This window comes from Brachyhypopomus gauderio, chromosome 17 (assembly GCF_052324685.1).
Source record: "Brachyhypopomus gauderio isolate BG-103 chromosome 17, BGAUD_0.2, whole genome shotgun sequence".
In the NCBI taxonomy this organism is placed as follows: Eukaryota; Metazoa; Chordata; class Actinopteri; order Gymnotiformes; family Hypopomidae; genus Brachyhypopomus; species Brachyhypopomus gauderio.
The window spans coordinates 1,993,725-2,014,231 of NC_135227.1; the positions used below are offsets into that span (position 1 = coordinate 1,993,725).

Consider the following 20,507-nt stretch of genomic DNA (forward strand, 5'->3'; position numbering starts at 1 on the left):
TGTGCGTGTGTGTACACTGGAAATCTCAAAGTGATGAATCTTCATCCCAGTTCGGTGTCAAGCTCTCAAAGCTTTTAACAGAATGGGACCTACAAACACATCATGAACTCACACAGCCTTTCAATTACGTCTGCTCAGTAACACCACGGGAACTGTGAGCTTTATAATCACCAAATAATGAAAACAGCTTCACGAGTTTACATCATCTGTCAGTGTTACATTTATTATATGCCTGACAGAGCTTTTGTTACAAAGGAGATGACAACTGTTAAAAAATATACATATATAACTGAAGTAGCGTGGTGTGTGTGGCCTGGCACGAACCCTTTTCTCAAGAAATCCAACCATGAATGGGATATTTCACTCAGCTTCTTATAGTGCATCATAGGATTGTGGACAATAAATACTGTACAATAATACATCTAACAAAAGAATCAGACATGCCAGAGATTTTACATTACATACAAAATTCTTTAAGAATGCAGCATTTGTGAAAATCGACCTTTTACAATAATGAAACAAAGAGTCTGTAAATTGTAAATTACAGGTATTATTCAATATATGATAGTATATACAGAGAGAAAGAGATATATATCCACGTATCTATTTTAAATAAAGTGCCTTTCTTTCAGAAGTATCTTAAAAGTGACACACAATCTTATCAAATATTCCTGAAGGACTATGAAAACATAAACTTTCACGTAAACGTAAGCTTTCACCAAAGCATCTTTAAGCCAGAATGAGATACGAGCGTGTCCATCTTTTCGCCCACATATCCGCACCCTTCATTCAGTTCACCGATAGCATCTGAAGGCTTGTGTCCAACATTCTGGAGAATCCACGAGTCTCTAGCTATGGCTGTTTCCTGATGTTTGCTATCGCTGCCCGCGGGATCCCTGGCTCTGTAATATAAGGTAATGAAAACCTGCTCCAGACTGGGATATAGACTGGACTGCACTGCCCTACCCAGGCCGTGCTGAAGTGAAGCAGCTGCAGGAAGGCTGGCCACACCCACACCACAGACAGGCCACACCCACACCACAGACAGGCCACACCCACACCACACCCAGGTGCCAGTGCAGCAGGGCGAAGAGACATGAGGACGAGCTCACCCCCTTTCCCCCCCTTTTTACCCCTGCCACTGCGCCGTTAGCATGGCGTGCCGCTCCAGGACTCCAGGGTGCGGAATGACGCCATACCAGAGTGTAGAGAGTTACCCACATGGGGAGATTACACTCCTTCCCCAGATGCACCATGACACATTCTCCATGCTGCAATGCACTAATCATTTGCAGAAGATATACTCATGTCACTTGCTGTTTTAGCAGCAACGCACTATGAGACCAGAGGCCCGTATGATGACTGATAAAGAACACAATACCTCTGAGGACTAATAACCTCCCCAAACCTCTATGAAAATATAACTCGTAGGTTATCTTTCATCAAGTTGCATTTTCTTTTATTAAGTTAAACTGCTGCTGTCTTTTGTAAAACAAGTGAGGGGTTGAGGGAGAAACTCAAGCTAAATGAACTTTAATAACATTACTAAAGACTGGAGTGGTCTGTTGAAGAGGGCAGACGTGAGCATGGACGTCTGGAGGGGACCTGCCTGAAGGGGCTGCACCTGAGGTTTCTGAGGTGGAGGAACTCCATCTCTGAATTCACTCATTAAGATGTCGCTGAAGGTGGATGTTTCTACCGCAGCACTGGAATCAGTTTCCATCATCGCGGCTTTGGGCGGTGAAGCCCCTGCTCCGCGCCTCGCCGTCTCAGAGAGACAGATCACGTACCCCGAAGGATAGGCTTTAGCTCTTAAGATAACATCCCGCGTAAGTGGGCTTTGATCAGCAACGTCGGTTCAGCGTGGTTTCGTGTGGCGTGCTCTGTTTGAGGGAGCCGATCGTGCGTTTCATGAGCATCATTTCCATCGAACGAACGAACAGTTCCATCCACCAGCTGGAACAAAAACAAGCCCAAGCGTTGTGGACCCAACCGCTGTGGACCCAACCACCGTCTCAGACCTCCATCTCCACAAAGACGTGATCTTATAAAAAGAAAAACACTGGCACACATAATTGTTGGGATTGAGTTCTTCCTAAGACTGAATGTAGCAATATCGCAGCCGTTTTTGTAGAGTGCAGTTCGCACCGCTAAAAAGGTCGTTCCGAGAGGAGCACTCTATGCTGCTGCCACCTTCTCCCACAGGCCGACGACGTCTCAGTCGGGCTGTGTGAATATCTGACGTCCTACGACACCAGATCTCAGTACGTCTGAGTGGGACGACGGGCGAACTGAGCTGTTCCATGAAGTTCGGTGAAGCCGAGTGCGTGCCACACTTAGGCTCGTGTTTGATTTGTTTGGCCTGATCTCGCCCCGGGCAGGATGAGGGCTAAGGCTGAGCTTGAAGTCTAAGACAACAAACCAGGCATTTTGCTCGAATCCGTCGCAGGTTGAGCCGCTCGCCCCGGAATTCCTTTCATGACACATCTGAAGGGAACGTGGTGGAGGGGGAAAAAAGAAAGCTGACGCGAATCCAACGCACACAGTCGTTCCACGTTTACCCCCCCCCCGACGATCTCCCGCCCTCACTGACACTGAACCTGGCCGCAGGGAGAAATAGGGTCTCTAGAGAAAGGTGTCTGGAGACAGCTCGTTTCATCAGCTTCTTCCCTTGTGGGTGCCAGACCAAACATGTTAGCGTTAGATGTTTTTTTTCAGTTTAGCTGTACAAAAATAGTGTGGGGTTCTCTCACCATGCTCCCAAACCCTGAATTCATAATGAACTTCCAGCTAAACGCTCTAGTATTTTGATATCTCCATCCTCAGGCCAAGACAACCGTGACCTCGACCAAAGCGGCCCCGGAAGACTTCGCACCGATGTGGTAAAACGCTGCGTAACCACACCACGCTTCACCGTTCAGCGAGGAAGGCGTTGGCCAAACCCATCCACACCCCTCCACTTAAACTCCTCCACCCCCACCTACACCCCCAACCCTCCCCACCCCCCAACCCTCAGTACTCCCGCGCCTCCTCCAGCTCGTTGATGTACACGTCCTCGCGGGGGTTCTCCGGGCACCGCAGGCCGTTGTTGGGCGGCCGCACCTGGTGAAAGCGGCTCCAGTCGCCCTTGCACAGGATCCAGGGCAGCACGTCCACCTTGTAGTGCAGCTCGGGCGAGAACTCGGTGCTGATGAGGTTGGGCGCCCCGGCTCCTTTACCCCGGGTGATCAGGCGCATGCGCTCGTCGTAGCAGCAGTGCTGGGCCGCCAGCGTGGTGCTGTCCAGCGACAGCATGGACCGCACGCAGGAGCGCGCAGACGGCTTGTAGATGTCCAGGCGCTCCTTGGGGCCGCTGGCGTCCCGCCAACGGTAGGTCTTGCGCAGGCCCTCGTCGAAGACGTTGACGGCGCTGTAGACGACCTCGGAGGGGTAGGCGCACGGGCAGCTGGGGAGCTCCGTCAGGACCTGGTGGAGGTACTTCTGCAGGAAGTCGTTCTTGCAGTTCAACCACTTCTCACAGCTGTCCACATCTGCGGGGGCCGACGGAGAAAAAGTGCGGTCAGGCCTCCGAGTACAAAGACCCGGCAACAGAACTCGGAACCATCTGGTCCTGAGAAGTGCAGCTGTCGGCTAGTGAATAAGCTCAACTCTTTTTATACTGTAACTGACGTCTCTTCTCTCTAATGTGGCATTAAGGAAAGCAAATTTAAGTGAAACAGACAGCACCGAAAATCAGCGCTGAATAAAATCTACGCAGGAGGTGGGCGCCACGCTGGAAGCTGTTCATTAGAAACATTTATATTGCGAGGTAATTTGTATTTGAATTTTAAAAGGAGCGAGTTAACAAAAGTGCCGGACACTTTGTCTTATTATGTTTTCATATTGCATTCATTATTATTATGGTTATATAAAGAGAGCTATCCTGTTCCAGGTTCAATGCCAGGATTGAGAGACCAGGGAAAAAACGGCCAAAGCAAATAGCGTGTTGTTGGAAGGGAAGCCCGTATTTCATGGTCTTAGCACTCTCTGTGGAGCAATCCCGAAAACCTTAAACGTGTTTTTCCCCTAGTCCAACTGGACTCCCGTTTTCTTCCTTTGATTGGTGCCTCAGAAGAGTCGTTTCCATAACGATAAGGGCCATTTCATCTGTAGGTTAAACATGCTTTAAACTGGACACGGGCTAAATGACAGATAATGATGCAAATATTTAAGGGAATAAATAGAAAGGCTTAGAATGCAATTAGTTCAGAGAGTGGGAATTACTTAAGTCTCTGAATGGAGTATAATCTCATAATTATTATAAATGAGCCCCGTGTGCTGAGTGGCTGGGGGATTCTCCAAGAACAAAGTGTAATATGTAAAACAAATACACATGGCAATAATACACACAATAAACGTTCAGTGAACTCCTCCAGGGTCCTTCTGAATCCAGTTTGTGTCATGCGGTGTTACACTGAGCTCATGTAACAGTGCGGAAGAAATAATCAAGAGTGCTTGAACAGGCTCAAACGCACAGACCTGCACCGCACGAAACAGACCTGCACCATATGAAACAGACCTGCACCGCACGAAACAGACCTGCACCGCACGAAACAGACCTGCACCGCACGAAACAGACCTGCACCGCACGAAACAGACCTGCACCGTATGAAACAGACCTGCACCGCACAGAATGGACCTGTATGGCATGGAACAGACCTGTATCGAAGATGTCGGTGCCGTTCACCATCTGATGCGGTGCGAGCTCCGTCACAGCGTTCACGTCACCTGAAGAAAGGTGGAGAAACAGCAGAAACACACAGTTCACTACAAGCCCCGAGTGCTCCAGACCCCCAAGTTACCCCTCGGAGGAGGTAACTGGGCAGGTCCCCAGGGGTTGTTCACCCCTGCCTGTGGCCACCATGTGTGCACGAGCCAGTAATAGACATGAGGGCGTTGGAGATTTAATTCCTCCAATTACGGTCCATTACACGCCGTGAGTGCGGAATCAAACGGCGATCCGAGGACAAATCGCCCTCAATTCGCCGTGACTGCCGCTGTGTGCTTCACGCCGTCCCGGCCCAAGAAGCCTGACCTGTGCCAAATGGAGCGCAGCCCCACTGCACGTCTTCCAGTAAGTGGGCGGAGCTTAAAGGCCAGGGCCCGGGAGTTGACGGGCTGAATGGTCCGTGTGTTTGCAATGCGCACGGGGACTCCAGACGGGACTCACCCATGTGTCTGAGGCTTGAAAGCCCTCATTGAGCTGATGGCACGCTAGGCCAAGAACGCCATGCAGCCACTCAAGGAGAGGTTTTGTACCATGCACACTCCGTACAAAGAAAAGCCTAAACACAGCCTAATAGGCGACCTGATCGCCCTGCCGCTGCCTGTGAGAGCTGGTTATCTGAGAGGCTGAACGTGGAGTCTCGTGCCCTGGGTGAGGCTGGGCATCGGTTCAGTCTTAGACAGCTCCACGCTGACACTCAAGGAGCATGTGGTACTGAACAGAGGGGGCTGTGTGTGTGTGTGTGTGTGTGTGTGTGTGTGTGTGTGTGTGTGTGTGTGTGTGTCGGGGGCCTCACCAGGGCAGTGCTGGAGGTCACACGTACGTGACTCGGTAGCAGTGCAGGCGTAGCCGCACGAACGCACCCTCTTCTGGCTGCCGTGGCCACAGGTGACGCTGCACGGCGACCAGTCGCTCCACTCCTCCTCCTCGTACTCTGCGGGTTTTGGGGAGAGAGAGAGAGAGACGCAGCACAGCGGCGTCACACACCCGTTTATGGAGCCCGAGGCGCACAGAACCTCCTCCGCATCTGCCAGCGGCCGGAAGGATCGCTGGAGCCGGCAAGAACCCTCATACCGGACCTCCCGATCCCCCTGGTGGCCTGATCCTTAAGCTCTCTACCTGCTGCTGTTCGAAACCTGAGCGCCATTTGAAGTCCCCCTTCACGAGACCGCTAAAGTAAGAACGCTTTAACGGTTTCCTCCTGGCTGATCTACCGCAGCAAGGCCTAACGATGCTCCACTAAACGAATATCGCATATTCCCCCCTAATGAAGGAGTAACGGGTCCTGCTGGTGTCCCGCTGGTGTCCCGCGATGAATACGTGAGGGGCATAGACCTCAGTGAGGGTCCTGACAAGACACCTCGGAGGGAACGCCGAACCGCTGGCTTAGTTGTCTGCCCAACAGAGCTCTCTGCCTTAAAGAAATTAGGTAGGAGTGATGAGAGAGAGAGAGAGAGAGAGAGAGAGAGTGAGTGAGAGAGAGTGTGTCAGTGAGTGATTCAGAGAGAGAGAAAGAGAGTGAGTGAGGGGATGAGAGGTGGGAGTGAATGAGTGAGTGAGTGAGTGAGAAACAGAGAGAGAGGGAGAGAGAGAGAGATGAGGATGAGAGGTGGGAGTAAGCGAGCGAGCGAGTAAGCGAGCGAGCGAGTAAGCGAGCGAGAGAGAGTGTGATTGAGTGAGTGGATGAGAGGTGGGAGTGAGTGAGTGAGTGAGTGAGTGAGTGAGTGAGTGAGTGAGCAAGCGAGAGAGAGTGTGAGTGAGTGAGTGAGTGGATGAGAGGTGGGAGTGAGTGAGTGAGTGAGTGAGTGAGCGAGCGAGAGAGATAGAGAGTGTGATTGAGTGAGTGGATGAGAGGTGGGAGTGAGTGAGTGAGTGAGTGAGTGAGTGAGTGAGTGAGTGAGCAAGCGAGAGAGAGTGTGAGTGAGTGAGTGAGTGGATGAGAGGTGGGAGTGAGTGAGTGAGTGAGTGAGTGAGTGAGTGAGTGAGTGAGCAAGCGAGAGAGAGTGTGAGTGAGTGAGTGGATGAGAGGTGGGAGTGAGTGAGTGAGTGAGTGAGTGAGTGAGTGAGTGAGTGAGTGAGCAAGCGAGAGAGAGTGTGAGTGAGTGAGTGGATGAGAGGTGGGAGTGAGTGAGTGAGTGAGTGAGTGAGCGAGCGAGCAAGCAAGCGAGCGAGAGAGAGAGAGAGAGAGAGAGTGTGAGTGAGTGAGTGGATGAGAGGTGGGAGCAGGGAGGACCATAGAGGGAAATGTGTTAGAACTACTGCCATTGAAGCTCAGTGTCTGTATGAAATGCACTAGATTGGCTTGACACAGTAATGACCTGTTTATGCAGCTGTTGTGCAGCCTTGTTGTTAACTATGTGCACCATTCATGTTAACTACAGCTACTGGGCTGTTGCTTGCTGGTTGCAGGTCCATTCTTGTAAATGTGCATAAGAGCTGTAGCTAAAGGAGGGCACTCAACCACTCGCAAATTCAACCACTCGCACACTCACAAACTCGCACACTCACAAACTCGCACACTCACAAACTCGCGCCAAAGGAAACATGAGGTGTCGATGACACGCTTCTCTCAGTCAGGTGTTTTTTCTGCGATCCGTAATCCTGGAATGTTTGGACGAGCTCCAAACGGGACTGAAAAACAACCATCTCGGAATTCTTGTCAGCAAAGAGAAAAGACATCAAAGGACCGGTCTGTTCTTCTTCGGCCCGTACCTTAATAAAACAAAAAAGCTGTTTTTTCATTATTCAGAGACTTGGCAATTGCCTGTAGCATCACTGTGGGCTTTAGCAAAGGCTGTTCGTTTAAGTGTTCCAAAGAACCGGTGAATATGCTTTTCAAAAACAGCCTCAGAAACACGTTCCATCAACAAAACAAACACACAAAATCACGCACATGGAGAACGGGAACATGACGATTGCAGACTTCACAACAAGCCTCAAAAAGGCGGTAGCAAGGGACACTCAAAGCCTTCGGAAAACATAAAATACACAAAAACACATGTTTCCGAAAGGAGATTTATCTGGGCTTTTGAAAGCTTGAACAATCTCTGCAGGACTGTGCCGGGCCCAATACAAGACTGAGAAGTTGTACATTTAGTGAGTGTTGAAAGTCTTTCAGGAATATATATGATAGAAAACAATTACTATAATAGGCATTTGGTTGAAAAAAAACCCCAAACTTCTCCTTTAACTACATGTCTGCCAGGAGGAATCCCAGTAGGAACATGTCCTACTCACTACCAGGCCACTGTGCAGCTCACGGCCGCCATCCGTAATTACAGGAAAACGTTATGTTGCTAAGTGCCTGGCGATTGTGCTCAAACCGCGTCGTTAGTAATGTGGCTTGTCGCCCTCTTCTCTTTCACATTCGGTCTTGTTTGTATGCAGTCGAGTCCTTACACTAAGTACACTCATTAGTTGCTTTTCAAAGCGCAGTGCTCTCTGAGGTGATGGGGGCGAGACAGGTGGGCGGGGCAGGGGGCGGGGATGGAGGGCGGGGTGAGGGGGTCAGTAGCACGGGGCTGTACAGTAATGCGTTTCTTCTGGGTGGCGGTTGTGTTTGACCCAACCGTCACTTGAGTTTCCCCCTCTAATGATGCTGGGATAATGTGTTATTCAAACAAGACCTGGGAGCCCCTGGTACACAAATCACACTCAGGTGGCACAGCTAAACCGAGTGGAGTTAACCTCTGATGGAACTGATACTGAATTTGATGTAACACAGTGAACAAAGCTTTTCGGCTAGAAACTCCATGACAAAAAAAACAAACAGCAAACTCTTAAAACATTCTTCCAAAACACTGTAGTCTTACAAAGCATCCTTCTTTTTCACAAGGTGTCCATGTTGGTAACAGAGGCTTCAGTCGAGAACAACTTGGCAGTTGAGAAATGGCGAGAGACTGTTTAGGGGAGATAGGGGTCCAGCGTTAGATGCAGAGCACTAAAAAGTGTCGCAGCGGACTCAAAGCACCCCCCCCCCCCCCCCCCCGGCCGTAGCTCCTCCCTCTGGCTGTCACCCCTCCCCCTGGTTGTAGCTCCTCCCCCTGGCCGTCGCCCCTTCTCCTGGCCGTCGCCCCTCCCCCCAGCCACCGCCTCCTGGCCTCTTTCAATCTGTTGTGCGATTAAACACAAATATTAGTTCTTGACCAGCGGAGAGGCCACAGTCGGCACCGCCGGACTCCACCCTCCACCGTTAGCCGTGCTGGACACTGCGAGGGTGGAGAGGGGGGGTTCTGGCTCCCCCACCATCCCTGTCTCTCTCCACCCATGCACATCCATCACTGGATTCAAGGGTTAAGCTTCAGGACTTGTATCACCTCTCTGTCATGGCCAGAGGTGGGACCAAGTCAGTGTTTTGCAAGTCTCAAGTAAGTCCAAGTCTTTATACCTCAAGTCCCGAGTCAAGTCTCAAGCAAAGACACTCAAGTCAAGTCAAGTCTCGAGTCAAGACAGGCAACAGTCAAGTCAAGTCCCAAGTCTGAAACTTGGAATTTCAAGTCCTTTCGAGTCTTTTTTTTTTTTTTTACCAATGTTGCAGGTATATTTTAAATGTAAATATGCGTTCTTTTTTAAATCTGTATTCTCCTCAAATCTTGATAAAACATGTGCAACTGAAAACACGAAGTATAAAAAAAAATTAAAATTACACCTCTTTATTGCACAGTTCAATTTGTTAAACTTAGCTGCAAAAATATTCATACTTTAAACTACAATTTACCAGAAATAAATATTCTGTGAAAAAGTCATAAGTAGAACTCCATGTTCAAATAAAAAGTGCTGATATTTTCACAGTACAATACAAAGAACCAGCATTTTCCCTCTCTTCTCTTATCTGGTTTCTTGGAGAACATGTGTGAGTGACACAAGACAAACAAATATAAGAACTGAACAATTAACAGGAATCTGCAACTTTAGACATTTCAGTAAACTATTCTGCATTGCATTTGCTGGCCAAAAGTCTGTATGTCATTTGTGCATGATGAATGATGTCCCCATAGCTGAAAACTCGCTCCACTTTTGTCAATATATTTTTTTCTCGACGTAGATGTCTTCAAATACACAATCCATGCTGAGATAGAACTAGATATTATGATGGTGACAGAGAGAGGCTCTCTTCCCCGAGTTCAGATACAGAACCCAGGGTTGCCAACTCTCACGCATTAAGCGTGAGACACACGCATTTGACCGTCTTCACACGCTCTCACGCCACACATCCGATTTCTCACGCCGGAAAAAAATCTAGTTTATTTACCTCTGATCCACATCTATGATTAAATGAGTTACTAGTTCGCTCTGGCACCAACCACTGGCGATCGATCGACCGCGATATAATACTTAATTTGTGTCCATTTTACACCCCGCCCGGTAAAAATTTACGTTCGCCAACCCCCCATTTGATTGGTTGTGCTGCAGCTCACGCACACACACACGTACAGAGTGTGGAAAAGCAGAGGACTGGTCTGCGTCAGAAGGACGGAAATGAAATTAATGGGGCGCACTTTATAAATATTAATATGCGTTTTAAAATTTTAATTTGGGGTAAAAAAAAATCAAGTCTTTGCAAGTAAACAGGTTCAAGTCCAATTCAAGTCCCAAGTTATTGGTGTAAAAGTCCAAGTCAAGTCTAAGTCTCTGAATATTTTTTCAAGTCAAGTCAAAAGTCTTAATATTAATGACTCGAGTCTGACTCGAGTCCAAGTCATGTGACTCGAGTCCCCACCTCTGGTCATGGCTTCCCATGGCAGCAAGTTAGACACTTGGATGAAGATCAGACAAAAAGATCAGACACCAGCAACCATTTAAAAAATGTGACTGATCAAATATATTATAGTGTGACCAATAGAATGATAGAATGGGGTAGATTCAATTAAGTTCTCTTTTTTTTTTCTTGGTTTACTACTGATATGCATCTGAAGAAAGACACCGAGACTGGCGACAGGAATGGTGTGTTTACATAGCGGTCTCCGAGTGCAGAAATCATGCCATGCCTACCCAGAAGGCCGCAGTCTGCCGCCCGCTTCAGCAAAAAGCACTTTAGCAAAAGCACTTTCTGTGAATACTTTTGAATAACAAGTCAGAGTCAAAGTTGCAACAGCATGGCTGTCGCTGTATTTGAGGGCTGCCAGTTTGACCATTTACTGCTTGCCCATACTGGAGTCATCTTTACTGTCAGGGGCCTATGGTCCTGACCACTGACCCCTGACCTCTGGGTTCCTTATCACCTTATCCAGACAGAATCACTTTAAGAAGACGGTTGATGCTTTCATACCATAATTCTCCATGGAGTCCCAGGCCTTCCAACGGTTGCCCCAGTCTACTCCCACTCCACTCAGAAGAGAGTCATCCCCGTCATAGTCGAGGTCCTCGCCATTGTCCTCCAGGCTGGCCTGGCCCGGACTCTCCTCGCTGGAGTCACGGTACTCCCAGAACAGCGGCCAGAAGAGCTTCTTGTGACCCAGCCATTCCTCTGAGCTCAGGGACCAGTCGTTCCTGCCCTCCTTAGCCAGGTCCATCTCAACCTCCATCTGAGGGTCGTCCACAACTTCAATGGTCACCTGAAAAAAAGAGGAGAGAGAAGGGGTGACGGCTTTTTTCGAAGCGCAGGCGAGGATGAGCACTGCAGTGCCGTCAGCGATGCCGGCTGCCAAAGAGGGGTGAGGCTCGCCGCTCTACAACGAAAGACCCTTTCACCGTCCCCGCATCGGGGTTCTAGGGAGGATGCTTGCATGGTGACAGCGTTCTACTCGACATGCCCGGGCTTGCGGGTTCCCAGCGGAGGCAAAACTACCGGGCGACAGGGAAGCTCCAGTCATCCCCCTCGACAGGCCTAGACAAAGAGCAGGCTGTTTATATTCCTCTCCACGTAACGATCAGATGGCTGCGGCAGCTGTTTATAAAGACACAGTGCTGTTTAGCGCAGTGATTAAGCTACCGTGGCCACGGCGATTACATCGTTCCCCCCGACTGTGCGCTCAACGTCCCGGGAGTCTGGACACAGACAGAAGAGTCCCTGCTAAGAAGATTATCACAACTGAAATCAATGAAAATGCACGCTGTTTAGACAAACCGTCACGGCTTCACGGTAGACGACCGCCAAACGTTTGAGGTGTTTTTGAGGTTTTGAGGTTCGCTTGGGGTCTACGTAGGCCCTGCCCAAGAGCTGCCCTGTGTGGTGGTCGGCTTTAGATTGACTTATACGGAAACACGTTTGGCAGGTTGTGGATAGAGGATGAAGTGGTGCTGTGTGTTGTTCAGGACTATACTAGCGACAGTGTTTTCACAATTTTATCTTTCCTGGTCTCGAAAACTCTCTTAACATTATTTTAAGTATCCAGTGTGGTAAAATATATATATCCTTATAAAAAGCATATATCCTTGTAAACTTTACAAAGCCCACTACTTAAAGGAAGGACACATAAAAACAAAGACCGCTTTGTCTGGTATGTACGCAGGACGAACTGTTCCCAATTGAATGACTTAAGCTTTTTCCCTGTTATGAAAGTACATTTGGATACCAGTGTCCTCTTGTGTACTTTTACCCAGAAGTCTAAATCCATTTCCAGTCAAATCCTCGTGCACGTATAAACCTCATAAAAGCTTTAAAAAAAATAACCCTTTACCTCACTTTAAAAAATCATTTAAAGACAGATCAGCTCTTGCCGTGAACGTTAAAAACGGCCTGCTATAATAATACTCTGGCCTTTTACCTTTTGGACTTCTTTGTTCCCTCTTACAAACTCTGCGAAGGGGTCCGAGTGGGCCGTCCGGACCGGGCCGCACCAGCACTAAAGTCTCTCCTGGGGTAACTTAAGAGGTCTCTCTGCTTAAGAGTAGCTGTGACACAGCCAACATCTCCATGGAAACCCCACTCCCTTTTGTAATCATAGCACCACACTTTGTAATAACAGTGAGCAACAACGGGTTCACAGGTTAATTACATCCACTGCAAAGTGCTGCCAAGCTAAATTAATCCATTTCTCCAAACTGTGAGTTGATTTAGTGTGGAGAGAGGTGGGAAAGTTTCAGCATTGCCACCAAGGCATACACATTTGGTTCAACATAAATGCCTCTCAAAGTCAACAGTGGTTTTCAAATTAGCAGTATGGCCAAGATACACAGACCATCTACAAAGAACGGCCTCAAAACCCCAAGGGGCAAAATGATTGATCTAGCACAATTTCTCTTGCTATTCAAAGACTTAGCCATTCAGTAAACAGTCTGCTTGCTTTTTTAAACAGACTTTATGTACAATAAATGTACCTTTTTTGATGCTGGCTGGCTGTGAAACTTCGTCATTTTTAAGTAAAGTGATGATGTATATGTGAAGTATGTAAGTTAATTTGCGTATGGGTTGAAAAACTTCCCTGAGGGGACAATAATATATATATATAATATAATATATTTAGACTGTACATACACTATACATATGGAACTATTATTTATAGCAGCAATGGTAGGCTAGCAACACTAAATCGTCACACAGACAGAAAAGTGTGGGCCTTACCTGAATATTTGGATTCTGTGAGCCCAGGTCAGCATTGGCGAGGTCCGGAAAGTTCTTCAGGTCCAAGATGAATGGCTCCTCTTCCTTGGGCACAGGTTTGGGCAGGGCTGTGTCTGGGCGGAGCTGGGACCATCTCCGCTTGTGCTGCCTCTGGGGGGAATCCCCCCTCAGCTGGTTCTGCTGCTGAAGTTTCTCAAGCATCCGCCCGGCCTCCACGGAACTGGCTTGGTCTCCAGCCTGAGGAGACACACACGGTTTTGCTGATTGTCGCATTTGTTGACTGTTCACACATCTGTATCACGTGAATGTCTCTATTATAAACTCTCGGTTTATAATCCATGCATCATCATTTGGCTTTGATGTCAAGATTGATGTTTTCACCAAAAAGAGATGGGTTGATTAAAAAAAACCACAAGACCCAGAGACTCAAATAAAAAGATCAAATTAGAGCACCTATGAAATATTTCTTGAAGAACAAAAAGGAAGAAAATACATTTTTTCTTTAAAAAAATTACAGCATGGATGTGAAAAAGGTTAGAAGATCTGCCATAGTCCAAAACCATATCAAATCCATACAGCTGTGTCCTTGCAATCTTATGAGAAAGGGCTGGGGTTTCAAATAAACCCATCTGGAGTGAGATGTCTACCACATGACAGCATATCAAGCAGATTTTACAGAGGGATTAGGTGAATAATGTTGGTCATTTTTTTCACTGTATTGCTTTAAAACCTGTTTACCTCTTCTAAGTCTAAGATATAGGTATATAAATCGTTGTTTTTATGATGTTTGATAATGCTAAAGAGTCCTTAAACACGCTGGTCAGTGTACCTTCAAGCTTTTGAAATTAAAGTACACTGCAACATCTTCAGACAATCTGTTACACAACCTATCTGACACTGTGGTACCATCTGATAAGAAGCAGTGCTGTTGTTTTTAGACCACCATCCTACACATGCTGCTTATCAAAGCCCGAACCTCGGTGCTCCGCAGGGTTCCTGTTAGCAACCAAACAAAAACACGGTGATCCGGGAAAGATCACAGTCGCAGGGAGAAGCGGCATTGGGCTGGGCCGCACGTCTCCCTCGCCTGCAGAACGACGGGGCTCCGCCTCCTGACGAGGCTCCGCCTCCTGACAGCTGGCTGACGTTAAGCTTGACGGTCAAGGAGGCGGAGAGCTGAAGCACTGGAGAAGGGCCCAGACTGGCGCACGCAAGTCAAATTATTACATATTAAGGGATGTGCATCTTTCATCTGGTTTACTTTAGTGCGGAGACCTGAAATCTGAGGTAAGGAAGCGGCCGCCGGTCGTCCCGAGTACAAACCTCCACTCTGCAAGAGCTTTGAACTTCATCTGCTCTCCATCAACAGGCGTGACAGTCCAGGAAGCCCCTGTCCCGCCGTTAGTCTCTACAAACCTCCACGTTCACAGTTCTGTGTCAGACTTTGATCGGTTTTTCACAGGATCTCTATATAACCTCCTCATATTTCAAGATAATTGTTTAGTGTGTGTGTACTAACTAATTCATTTTTAGGGTTAGGGTTCATGGGCCATTTCTGTGTTCCAGTGATGAGCCCAGATCGACTCAGTTCTGAGAAGTCTCCCTTCCTCCGATGTGACTATCATTATGAACTAAATGCCTGCTTTAACAGCACCAGATGAGAACCAGTCAGGTTGGGCCTCAACATCCTGGTCTCTTCCTTACTTCAAAGAGCTCGTGCAGAGTCCGTCGGCCTACCGGGGACATCAAAAAGCAGCCATGCAGCAAGACGAAGCAAACGCCACGAACCACACAAACGCTCCACACGGCACCCATCCGGCCCGATCAATACCCTCTGAATCACCATCCTTAACAATTACCTCTGTAAATCTGAATCCAAATTTCGCTTTTTAGGGATCAATAATGGATGGCCGTAGCCATAGTTCATCAGACCGTCCCTGCCTCTGTCTCCTCCCCTCCCTCCCCGAGCTTCTATCTTCTACAACACTTCTTGATTAGCACGGGTCATGGACTCTGAAAGACCCACGTCTGTGTGCTGTCTACTTCATCCACATCTGCGTGATTCTTCCATGCGCACATCTGGATGCCTGATTTGATTGGTTCCTCTCATCTCCTCGTGGAGGGGGGTTAGAGCCTGCTTGATCAAAGACTTCCTCCACTGATCGTGTGTAGCCTGTCTTGTCTCACTTCTCTCTCTCTCTCTCTCTCTCTCACTCACACACACACACACACACGTCCTCTTTTCCAGATGATGTTCACAGCACTGCTCGACTGGATTTCAGCTCGCCTGGGTTTAGGAGACAGGCGTCTTTTGTGTTCTTACAACAATCGGTGGTCTCATGCTGAGCCAAAGTCACTTTACCAAAATTAATAGAGCTGAACATTAAAACGTTTTGATAAGTCCAGGACAACATTGAGCAAAGTAAAACTGGTGATTTAAGTATTTAATTTTGACAAATTGCTTTTTTTAATGTACAATTACTTTTGAATAATACTAAATGTTCTAAACCGTGAAAGCTCTCATGAGTCAGTTCATCCGTCTAGCTACAAGAGATCTCCTGAAAGAGGAGAGACAGTGTGAAGCTATGGGTTGACAGGTGCCATCAACCATGAGACCAGTTCTACTAAATCACTTCGTCTTTCCCAGTAGCCTGTAACAAGAAGAACGAGGTGTGGAGAAGCCTTCCTCAGATCTCTCAGACCTTCTACCTCACTGTGTCATGAGTCACCGAGTCATGGGGTGCTCAACCCTGGCAGAAGAGGGCAAGACACACCACTCCCTCAAAACAGCACCATCTGGATTAGTCTCTTCCTCTGCATCAGTGAAATGGCTGAATCCTGAGTCAAACAAGGAAAGAATGGCTTCACTTTTAGATGAGTAATGAAACTTAATAATGGAAAACAAACTGCAGAGAGGACGTTCCTGTGGTGTGCAGCGGCCCACAACAACCCACTTTAATTCGAAGTCCCTGGAGCTCGAATTCCTGACCAGTCAGACAGAGGGGCCAGAAATGGCAGAATGCCGACACCTAAACCAACCAGTTGGGGGCGCTGCAGGAATGAAGGTTGACTTGCCCCCAACTTGCCACAAACAGAGTGCCTCTTCCGGTTTTCTTTTCTTACTTTCGTTTTCCTGCATGCCATGATGCTATAATCTGATCTAGTTGGCATGTCCAGATAGCATCGGTGTACACGGCATCTCACAAGCAGCCATTGTGCCTCCTCGTCATTGAGGGAGGAGGGCCAAGAAAACAAACAGACACAGTTTGCCAAGAATAATGTCAAACCTGCACCCAGACCGTGAGCTGACCTCCAACTGGCTTAGTGTGATGAAGCCATCGATCTACCACCAAGGTTACGATCTCCTGTCTGCACCAGAGTCTAGACCAGCACTGGAAGTGCGCAAGCAAGCACGAGAGCGTGCACACACACACACACACACACACACAAACACACTCTCTTTCTCTCATAAAGGCCGATTTCTTTAACACCCCCACAAGCATTACCTACTGAGGCCAAGTGGAATGTATTAGAATGGAAAACCCTGGAGCTTGGTTATAATTCACTGAAGAGGATGGATCTGATTAGTCCTCACCTAAAGGAGGAAGAAAACGGTTTTCTCCTTTATATGCATGAGGATTAATTACTGTGTCAGAACCTTTTATTCCTTGCAGGGCTGTTATACAGCTAAACACCTCGGCGTACAGGATGTGAAATCCAAAGCATGAACACCGAGATCAATGCATGTCAAATCTGATTGGTCACATATGAGAAAACAGACAACTTTCAAAATCCTTCTACTACGTTCCCAGAGGACTCGGAAATCACGTTCCCAGAGGAAATTACAGTTGACGCACAGTAACTGTATGAATTCGCATACTGTATACATCAAGGTGGACTGGATCCAACAGTACTCATAGAAAAAACTCGAGGTAGAAAGAGTTAGAAGAGGGCTCTTCTAACAGTACCTTTTGGGTGTGCTTAGAAACCCTTCTCTAACATTTCTCTAAACCCTAATTCAAATGCGTTTCTCTAAACCCTAACTCAAACGTGTTTCTCTAAACCCTAATTCAAATGCGTTTCTCTAAACCCTAACTCAAACGTGTTTCTCTAAACCCTAACTCAAACGTGTTTCTCTAAACCCTAACTCAAACGTGTTTCTCTAAACCCTAACTCAAACGTGTTTCTCTAAACCCTAACTCACACGTGTTTCTCTAAACCCTAACTCAAACGCGTTTCTCTAAACCCTAACTCAAACGTGAGTCTTTTACATCATATAACTGTCTCACTATGACATGGAAACACGGCCTATTAAATTATATTTTGTTGGCAAACCACAAATCTGTAACTTTGTGGCTTTTTGGAGGCGCTCACTCAAAATTATTTACATGCTTGTTTGTCATGTAAATGTCATGTAAATGTCATGTAAAGAAGCAACAGCCAGCTTATCATGACAAATTTTTCATCAGACCAATTCCTGAGGATTATCCAGGAATAAAAACGTGTATGACTACCTAAGGGTTTCTGCTTCCTGGGTCTGTTTAGCTTTGCGCCATTAAATAGGTAGATGTATATTCTAACCTCCCCACTTCAACTCCACCAAGATGGCAGAAGTCAGCGATATATGCTTAGTTCACCGTATTCATTCCAGGAGTGAGGCTGGATCCATGTGTGTTCTTGCGGTGTTCACTAAAGCACTGACTAGTATCCCAGCTTTAAATCCTGGACATGGCATCCGCAGCATGTACCAGAGCTTGCACCATATACTTTGAAACGCGGTTTATGGTTTATGGTTTCAGCTTTCAGCTTAACCTCAATTAAGGCTCTGGACACTTGAGAGCTTTGCAGTCAGCAGGCACCCCACGGTAAAGAGCAGCAATGTGAACTTCTGAACACACTTGCGAATGCGACGCCCTCCGGGAAGTGTGGCGTTGGCTGTCCAGCTCATCTCCCACTATCCCAGAACTGACCCCCTCTCCCTCTGTACCACAGGCGGGCCGTTCGCAGCTCCGCTTGGTCCCGCGCGGCACAGGTGACCCACACAGGTCGCAGCACGGTGGCGAGGAGAAAGGAGTGTATGTATGCTGCACAAAGATGCTCCGTCAGAACAGAAGGTCTTCACGTCTCTTTTCACACGGAGCGGCTAAACTCGCGACTGCCGCCTGCCCCCCTGCTGCGCTTGTATACATACGGACCTCAATCTAGACCCCTGACCCATTTATTGGGAGAACTAGACCACTATAAAGCCCTGGAGGTTCAGTTACTTTTTGAGCATAGAAAGGGCTTCTGTATGCAAGTTAAAATACGTCATTTAGAAAGACAGTATGCTAATAAAAATCTGTCTGGGTTAAATATGCATTTCCTTCCTCTGGTAACACTCCATAAAGCTTGTGTTTGAAGGTATATGCAGAGAATCATGGCTTTACTGTCATGTCTGATCTTCTCCTAGTTTGGCTTAGCCACTGTGATGCCATTCTCTGAAAGTGAAGGGTATTCACACCTTTCGTGCACATGAAACTATTATCCATCAGGACTAAGCACCCTCAACAGACCGTGAGATGGGGTTAAGTGCTTTATCTACCACACCTCTACACAGTGGTGATCTAGGTTGGGGGTTATGATACCGAAGAGCCTCCATACTGCCATGTAAGTACACCACAGACAACACTTTACAGCAAACAGGGATCCAACACTTGTTCTGATTTACTGCACCAATCTGGGATATTTACACCACGCAGGTCTTTATTGCTTACGACGTCGTTCCCATCATTAGTCACCCTTTATCAGGTAGCTGGTGATTAACACGCGGAGGAGGAGATGACCTCAAATCAAAGTTCTGCTCCTTCACGCCATGACATCCGTCTACGTCCAAACGCACACGGAACCTGCTGGTCGTGCACGAGAAACCGAGCTCTCCCGCGGAGACGCACTTTATAATGGCAAAGGGCTGCAACTATGCTCAGACTCTTCGTGCAAAACGTAAAATCTGGTATAAGAAAGAGGATAACAAGTCAAACCCGGAGCTGCAACAGTCAGTACTGGGACAGGTGCTGTACCATTATTGGACCTGCATGGTTCGGTCCTGTTCATCTGGCAAACTTGGGGTAACTCAAAATTACATAAGCAGCAAAACTCATGTTTTTATGCAATTATACATAATCTAAACCATGTAGTCATCATTCATCCACGCTCAACATAAAATGGTGCGATATGTCCTAATGATAAACCATAGTCCATTACTACTGTTACCACAAGTGTGAAAAACACGCAAGACAACCGGTGACGCGCATTGCCTAATCCGACGTATAGCGCGTGAATCCCACGGAAACGCGCCCTAATAAACCCACTTTAGGGTGGATTAAACTACACCCGTGTGAACGTACCGCCAGAGACGTGCTGCTCCTCGTCTTGGGGTTACTCGTCCTGCGCTTTTTGGAGGGGAAACCCTCAACTGACAGAAGGAACAGTGTCAGTAAGGCAGCCCACCGCAAAACGTCCCTCCGTGTCCGCATATCTCCGCAGAATAAAGCGCTTCTTGCGATGCCCCCCCCTCTCCAAACACTGGGCTCCAACTGGGTCCAACACTTTATTCGAGTCGTTCTTTGTCAGTGATGTGGGCTCATGAAACACAATCCATCAGAGTTCGGCGTAACTTTATTAAAATCCGGTCAACGTCTGAATAACGCGCTTGGATTATGTTCTCGTCGCATGGAGAAGCTCCGGAAACATCTCAGCGGTTAACTTGCGCACGACTGATCATCAGTCACGACCCCCCGAACCCTAAAGTACCGTCCACGCCGCCAGTGAAGACATTTGTGACTAAAGAGGTCCTGTTGATGCTCGTCCATGTGTGAGGGCGTCCTGCAGGCTGGATGGAGGTCTTCAGGACCGTAACTGTATCCTTGGTGTGATAGCTTCTCCACCACGGCGCAGCGCCACTCTGGGCTTCAGCTGTTAAAACACCAACTGAAAAGGTCCAAATCTTTAAAAAAAAGAAAATACCCCCCTGGGATTTTCAAAACTCTCCAAAACTTCAAGCAACTATTGCACTCCCCCCCTAGTGCGTGTGTGGGTCTGCAGATCCTGCATGTGCTTTTGTGGCGCCACCTCCGACCTTCAAACGTGTTTCATTGGTGGGTTTGGACCCCGGACGGGCTGGGCAGGCGGGTCCACACCGGGTCCATACCGTCCTGCACTGACAGTGCGGAGCACGAGGGGTAGCAGGACAATCACAGCACA

The 20,507-nt window shown here is 47.7% G+C and overlaps 1 protein-coding gene across 1 annotated transcript; it reads right to left on the reverse strand.

Moving 5' to 3' along the window:
• Positions 1–202: 202 nt before the first annotated feature.
• On the reverse strand, positions 203–20,349 carry ism2a (isthmin 2a). Its single transcript, XM_076978282.1, has 6 exons — positions 19,652–20,349; positions 13,269–13,505; positions 11,034–11,319; positions 5,562–5,699; positions 4,699–4,767; positions 203–3,530 (listed from the first exon to the last, which is right to left on the reverse strand). Exons 1-6 carry the CDS (start codon positions 19,778–19,780, stop codon positions 3,013–3,015), a joined length of 1,377 nt encoding a protein of 458 aa, XP_076834397.1. The 5' UTR covers positions 19,781–20,349; the 3' UTR covers positions 203–3,012.
• Between the last annotated feature and the right edge of the window lie 158 nt (positions 20,350–20,507).

Excerpts from the sequence above, each read along its gene's own strand:
- ism2a (XM_076978282.1), bottom strand. The coding sequence starts at position 19,780 with ATGCGGACACGGAGGGACGTTTTGCGGTGGGCTGCCTTACTGACACTG. Across the intron at positions 13,506-19,651 it reads GGAGCAGCACGTCTCTGGCG|GCTGGAGACCAAGCCAGTTC; the intron begins GTACGTTCACAC and ends GTGTCTCCTCAG. Across the intron at positions 3,531-4,698 it reads CACCGACATCTTCGATACAG|ATGTGGACAGCTGTGAGAAG; the intron begins GTCTGTTCCATG and ends CGGCCCCCGCAG.